Source organism: Sinocyclocheilus grahami, unplaced genomic scaffold, assembly GCF_001515645.1.
Source record: "Sinocyclocheilus grahami isolate Dianchi unplaced genomic scaffold, SAMN03320097.WGS_v1.1 scaffold790.1, whole genome shotgun sequence".
Classification (NCBI taxonomy): Eukaryota; Metazoa; Chordata; class Actinopteri; order Cypriniformes; family Cyprinidae; genus Sinocyclocheilus; species Sinocyclocheilus grahami.
This window is the reverse complement of record NW_015505969.1, coordinates 1,064,880-1,072,564: the sequence shown is the minus strand read 5'-3', so window position 1 is coordinate 1,072,564 and position 7,685 is coordinate 1,064,880. Positions and strand designations below refer to the sequence as shown.

Sequence of the window (7,685 nt, the reverse complement as noted above, 5' to 3'; positions counted from 1 at the left end):
TGTGACCTCTTGGATGAGTCGTCGCTGTGCTCTTGGGGTAATTTTGGTCGGCCGGCCACTCCTGGGAAGGTTCTCCACTGTTCCATGTTTTTGCCATTTGTGAATAATGGCTCTCACTGTGGTTCGCTGGAGTCCCAAAGCTTTAGAAATGGCTTTATAACCTTTTCCAGACTGATAGATCTCACTTACTTTCTTTCTCATTTGTTTCTGAATTTCTTTGGATCTCGGCATGATGTCTAGCTTTTGAGGATCTTTTGGTCTACTTCACTTTGTTAGGCAGGTCCTATTTAAGAGATTTCTTGATTGCGAACAGGCGTGGCAGTAATCAGGCCTGGGTGTAGCTAGAGAAATTGAACTCAGGTGTGATAAACCAGTTTTAACAGGGGGGCAAACACTTCTTCACACAGGGCCATGTAGTTTTGGATTTTGTTTTCCCTTAATAATAAAAACCTTCATTTAAAAACTGCATGCTGTGTTTGTGTTATCTTTGACTAATATTTAAATTTGTTTGATGATCTGAAACATTAAAGTGTGACAAACATGCCAAAAAAAATAAGAAATCAGGAAGGGGGCCAACACTTTTTCACACCACTGTATATGTAATACACACACAAATATAATTTATTAGTTAAAAAAAACAATTTAGCTGAGGAAACAATAACCTACTATTGTTTTTATAGATTCTCATCCAAGTAAATAATTGCACATTTGTTGTTTTCGTGTTTTAAAGTTTTGATACAATATGTGTAGTATGTTTATCATTATGACTAATAATATAGCCTATAAGCCTTATTTGTTAATAGATAAATTAATCATATTAATTATAGAAGGATATCATGTACATTTATTATGACTTTACTAAAAATAAATGACAATATTGGTACTATTTTCGTAAGAGGTGAGGAGTAACAAGAAACTACAATACCCATGAGGCATCACGGTGATCACGTTTTTACAATACGGAAGCACGTTGTTTCGTTATATGAAGTTAACAAAACAATCCGTTTATCGACAGAAACGATAGATATAATCCGTTTTGAGTGAGCACAGAGACAGAAAGACACCTTTAATAACTATACGCACATGATGAGCAGATTTAGCAAGCTTACTGCATGATACTTTTCTAAAATGGTCTAAAATTTGAGAAATAAAAAAGACTTTAAAGCTACGGTATTGCATATATATATATATATTGTGAAGTTTTAAAAGTTTTGCGTCATGGAGAAACTACGAGTCATTTGACATCCTTCCTAGTTCCTCGTATGCAAATGATCCATCGCTTCATATTTTCACTTACACTGACTGGATTCACTCATTCAGCCATGAGACTGACCAGCACTGCTTTGCTCTTCCTCCTCCTCATCCTCAGCTGTAATTCACTGGCGCTCAAACCACAGCTCTTAGGCAGACACACAGTCCAAACCTACCCTCATCACACATCTGTCTCATACAAAACTTTCTATTTTGATCAACAGGTAAGTCTCTTGGTTATTTCGTTACTTCTCTTACCTGGCCATTTATTCTTAAGAAATCTACATTTAGCTAAATGCATGTCAAGAAATCCATTTGTTTACATTGATTCGAAGTTTTTCATGGAAATGCAGATTATTTTTGATGCAGTTTTCTGATAGCCAATACACATTCAGCTCATTTAAGCTTTAATACAGTAAAAACGAATTCAAATATTAAAGCAAACAAACAAACCAATTAAAATAATGCATTTTAGTCTGCAACAATAAAACATTATGACTTTTTACTTGTTATTTTGCAAACTTAAGTAAAATGGATGAATATGCATACAATGGTAGACAACAAGAATAATTATAACAATAATTTCTGTTGTTGTAATTGTTATCATTGTCATTATTATTGTTTAGACCATTTTATTTATGAAATTTATTTTCATATGTTTTTTGGTGTGGCTTAAAACAGATGCGCCTAAAATGCTACGTTTCTCACTTGAAAATGTATGACTAAATATTAAGTATTCAGGTAATACTCACTTAAATAAATAAGATGCACTGAATAGTGCAATTTATCAGTGCACTCAATTACAAAAAACAAAACAAAAGTACAGAACAGTAAAAATAGTGGTTAGACTGATTACCTGCAATCTTTCTGTAACCTTGATCTTGTAATCAGAATCTCATGTAACAGCAATTTGTTTGTTTTTAACAGGTCAGCTATTGTCATTTATCACCGCTGTGAACCATTCTCATTCTAGTCAACTTGTGTCAATCAGAAAGTCTTGTGATAGATCACATTGCCAGGCCTTATTTTGCAACCCACAACAGTTTTATCTGGTTGTGGCTGCTCATTAACTTAGAACTGGGCTTCCTTTACGGATTTCCTTTATTTAATGTGTCCATAATCTGTGCTGTTCTGCTCTGTATTGTGTCTGCAGGAAATTTCCTAGTGGCCCCAAAGAATAATAGCAGATCCTTTCGCCCTTCTGGGCTTGGTCCCGTGTGCAGAGGCATATCATTTGATGCTGGCAGTCTGCCCGTTTTTCACTTTATTGAACTGAAAGTGAAATCTTGAAAGTCCCTTCAATTTGCATTTCGTGTGTGTGAGTTCCTGATGGTCTAACATGCACTGACTAAAACACACAATTACATTTTTGTTTCTTTAATATATAATTATTAAAATCATGTTATGATGCCTGGCAGTTGTTTAATAAGTTACATCTCAGAAACATTTCATCTCATTCTCAGCCTGAAGAGTGGCTTAGCAATTAATCTTTTACATGCTGTCTGTGGGAAAAGCTGACGCAGGAAAAGCCCTGCGTCTAGTTTTAGACAAAAACAATCCTGTTAGGCTGTACTCTGAGCCTAATTACGTCTTGACCTGGACACGCCAGAGTGAAGGCAATTGTTTCTCGGTGTCTGTTCAACTCATCCTCTGAGCCGTCAGGAAGATTAGGGCCATTTCCTGGCTTTCTTGCTCCTCATTGTCTTGGTTTTGTCCTTGTCAGCACTTAGTACGCCTTAAACGGTAGCCTTCAGTCGTAGAAGCACAGACGAGGCTGTTAAAATGAGGATCTACAAAGAATATAAGCAGAAACTCTACAGGAAATGTAACATGGGTCTAGAATTTTACATTCCCTCTTTTCTTTGTTTCACATTCCCACTCGAGTCGAGCTGTAGTCTGTCGGTTTTTAATTCTCTTCATTGAGCGGTTGAACAGTTGTCGTTTCAGCATCTGTTGCTGGCTGTGGATGGAGAAATGGAGAGCACTGCTTGACAAGCAACCAAGTGCAAACTGTTTTCAAATTCATTAGACAGTACAAAAAGCATTAATGTGTACAAAATAGGGTGCGATGTTGACAAAAAAAGAAATCTCAGTATTTTGGGGGCTTTTGTCAGTAGTAGTTGAAACACTACCGGTCAAAAGTTTTCTATAAGTCCTTTTTTTTTAAATGTCTCACACAGACTGCGTTTATTTGATCAAAAATACAGTAAAAACAGTACAATTGTGAAATATCATTACAATTTAAAATAGCAGTTTTCTACTTTAATATATTTTAAAATGTAATGTATTCCTGTGTTGACAAGGCTGAATTTTCAGCAGCCATTACTTATGGTCTTTTGCGGTCATACTCATATTTGGGAAAAACAGCACTAGTGTGATGTTGCAAAACTATATGATATATGCAAAAATTAATATAGATGCATTTTTTGACCTCATATATTGAATGGGGTTTTTCAATTTTTCTAATGCAGTCATATAGTTACATTCTAATAGGCTATATAATGTAGTGAATAGGAAATAGAAAATAGGTGGCTCGATCATTTCAGCTTGCAAAAAAAATTTAATTATCGTAGACAATACATACGTTTAGACAATACATTTGCCTACGCAAATATGCGTTTCCCCCAGTGAGCCTTCTCGCACAGACACTGTGCAAAGTCAGGGAGGACGAGGGGCAGGTTCTGCTTGTGGCGCCCTACTGGCCCACTCGGACTTGGTTCCCGGAACTAATGCTTCTCGTGACAGCCCATCCCTGGCGGATCCCTCTGAGGAAGGATCTACTGACTCAGAGACCGGGCACCCTGTGGCACCCGCATCCAGACCTGTCTGGTCCCTGGATGGGATGCGGAGGTTCTAGGTGACCTACCTCAAGAGGTAGTGGCCACCATCACTTCAGCATGAGCACCGTCTATGAGACACGCTTACGCCTTGAAGTGGAACCTGTTCATCGAGTGGTGTTCCTCTCGTTAAGAGGACCCCCGAAGATGTCCGATCAGAGTCATGCTCTCCTTCTTGCAGCAAGGGTTGGAGCGAAGGCTGTCTCCCTCCACCCTTAAAGTTTACGTCGCTGCTATTTCCGCTAATCACGACCCCGTGGATGGGAGAACAGTGGGGAAGCACGACCTGGTCATCAGGTTCCTTAGGGGGGCGAGAAGGTTGAACCCTCCTCTACCTCCCTCTATACCTTCTTGGGACCTGTCTCTGGTGCTCGAAGCACTACAGCGGGTCCCATTTTTGCCTTTGCAGTCAGTTGAGCTAAAGATTATTTAGCAATTTTTTTTATTTCTTCATTAAGAAGACAATTAGTTGCATTGGCCTCCATCAAGAGAGTAAGGGACCTGCACGCATTTTCGGTCGATGAATCATGCCTAGAGTTTGGGCTGGCTGACTCTCAGGTAACCCTGAAGCCCCGGCCCAGCTATGTGCCCAAGGTTCCTACTACTCCCTTCAGGCATCAGGTGGTGAACCTGTAAGCGCTGCCCCCGGAGGAGGCAGACCCAGCCCTAGCTATGCTTTGTCCCGTCCACGCTTTAAGATTGTATGTGGACCGGACACAAAGCTTCAGGAACTCAGAACAGCTCTTTGTTTGTTACGGAGGCCGGCAGAAGGGTAATGCCATCTCCAAGCAGAGGATGGCCTACTGGATTGTGGATGCCATCACTCTGGCTTATCAAGCACAGGATGTGCCCTGCCCGCTCAGTTTGCGAGCTCACTCTACTAGAAGTTTTTCCTCCTCCTGGGCGCTGGCTCGTGGCGCCTCGCTGACAGACATTTGTAGAACTGCGGGCTGGGTGACCCCCAACACGTTCGCTAGGTTCTATAGCCTTCGTGTTGAACCGGTATTCTCCAAGTGTTCTCATCTCAAATGGGTAGAAGCACCAAGAGGCCTCGGTTTAGTGTCAGCTTGCTAAGACCGCTACAGAGAGTCCGTACTGTAGACCCTGCCGAGCTCCTCCATGCCCTCGGCAGCCAGACGTGGCGGAACGACTGGTGCCAGGCCCTCACTCGATGAATCTGTGAGAACCGGTAGAGGGCTGGGTTCCATATGTAGAGACCTAAGCGGATCCCATATTTGTAAAGTCCACAGTATAGCCTCAGAGCCCGTGTTTCCCCGGCAGACTTCTGCCATTTTCCAAGTGAGTTGTAATTAGTGGTCGACCGATATATCCCCTTTGCCGATATTTGGCATTTTTTCATAGGTAAGTTTTCCGATAAGTTTTCCTGTTTGGCCGATGCGTTCGAGGCGGGATTTTTATTTTGACGGCGCTGAGAACGGCAGCGCCTGAACACACAGTGCTCACATTCTCCCTCTTGTTCGCTTTCGTCGTTCTGTCTAATACGGACAGAAATCTGTCTAATAATCAGATAGAATGGTTAAACAAAGGAATTAAAATGTATACAAAAAGTATTATAACGATTGCTTTTATATTATTAGTAATAGAAAGGCAAACATTATAATACTTTCTTGTTTGCCGTCAGCATTCTGCAAATACGCATTTATATCATTTAAGCAATCTTTGAATGACTAATTAACATTTAGTTTCACAAACCTTGCAAACTTAGTTGGATACAGCTGTGAGATCTTGTGAATTGTGCATGTGACCTGCATGATTGCGTGTTCTCTGCGTGATGCTCGGTCTGCGAATGGAATGCGGACAGGAGGAGAGTTCAGCTTCACTGGAGACGCGCAGGATGTGCCCTGCCCGCTCAGTTTGCGAGCTCACTCTACTAGAAGTTTTTCCTCCTCCTGGGCGCTGGCTCGTGGCGCCTCGCTGACAGACATTTGTAGAACTGCGGGCTGGGTGACCCCCAACACGTTCGCTAGGTTCTATAGCCTTCGTGTTGAACCGGTATTCTCCAAGTGTTCTCATCTCAAATGGGTAGAAGCACCAAGAGGCCTCGGTTTAGTGTCAGCTTGCTAAGACCGCTACAGAGAGTCCGTACTGTAGACCCTGCCGAGCTCCTCCATGCCCTCGGCAGCCAGACGTGGCGGAACGACTGGTGCCAGGCCCTCACTCGATGAATCTGTGAGAACCGGTAGAGGGCTGGGTTCCATATGTAGAGACCTAAGCGGATCCCATATTTGTAAAGTCCACAGTATAGCCTCAGAGCCCGTGTTTCCCCGGCAGACTTCTGCCATTTTCCAAGTGAGTTGTAATTAGTGGTCGACCGATATATCCCCTTTGCCGATATTTGGCATTTTTTCATAGGTAAGTTTTCCGATAAGTTTTCCTGTTTGGCCGATGCGTTCGAGGCGGGATTTTTATTTTGACGGCGCTGAGAACGGCAGCGCCTGAACACACAGTGCTCACATTCTCCCTCTTGTTCGCTGTCGTCGTTCTGTCTAATACGGACAGAAATCTGTCTAATAATCAGATAGAATGGTTAAACAAAGGAATTAAAATGTATACAAAAAGTATTATAACGATTGCTTTTATATTATTAGTAATAGAAAGGCAAACATTATAATACTTTCTTGTTTGCCGTCAGCATTCTGCAAATACGCATTTATATCATTTAAGCAATCTTTGAATGACTAATTAACATTTAGTTTCACAAACCTTGCAAACTTAGTTGGATACAGCTGTGAGATCTTGTGAATTGTGCATGTGACCTGCATGATTGCGTGTTCTCTGCGTGATGCTCGGTCTGCGAATGGAATGCGGACAGGAGGAGAGTTCAGCTTCACTGGAGACGCGCGATCGACAAACTTTAAATTCGTGATGCTGCTATTTATGCATTTGCCCACTGCCATATTCATGTCATTTCCACTGTGTGCTGTATGTAAAATGAGTGTTACCTTAGCTTCATTTGAAAAAATATGATTCCCAATGCACACAAACGTCCCAGATTACTGAGTTCCCTGTTGGTTACAGTGTTTACTTCCTTTTTTATTATATTTTTTTATTAAATATTTATTTATTTGTGAAAAATACTTTGTGATCTAAAGTATAAATATGTTTAACAAACACATTTATTTTTTAATCCATTTTCAAATTATTTTAAAATTTCTTAAATATTAATTAAAATAAATACTATTATATCGGCTTTATATCGGCCATCGGCCACCCTGCTTTCCAAGATATCGGCATCGGCTGTCAAAAAACCAATATCGGTCGACCACTAGTTGTAATCACCTCTAAATCTTCCACATACACCTAAACGGTTTACATATGTGTAAGAGCTTCCGAAACCTCCCTCGGGAAGGATGGACCTTCCACAACGTTCCTGTTCCAAGGGGAACAGGTACGTTTTCCCAGTGTTATCCAATCTCACTGAGTGGGTAGTGCTACGACAACAGTGACTGATCTTCTTGTTGCAAGGGTTTTTTACCCTATAGAACAAAGATCTAGATATTCAAAAAGATGTTCAGCAAATGTTATATATATATATATATATATATATATATATATATATATATATATATATATATA

At 40.7% G+C, this 7,685-nt stretch overlaps 1 protein-coding gene across 1 annotated transcript in view; it reads left to right on the top strand.

The window, feature by feature from the left end:
- The first annotated feature begins 1,205 nt into the window (after nt 1-1,205).
- Nucleotides 1,206-7,685, top strand: part of LOC107561745 (lysosomal Pro-X carboxypeptidase-like) — a 23,218-nt gene continuing 16,738 nt past the window's right edge. The window contains exon 1 of the mRNA XM_016246218.1: nt 1,206-1,475. Coding sequence (XP_016101704.1) covers nt 1,263-1,475 — 213 coding nt within the window. The 5' untranslated portion in view covers nt 1,206-1,262. The remainder of the gene's footprint in view (nt 1,476-7,685) is intronic.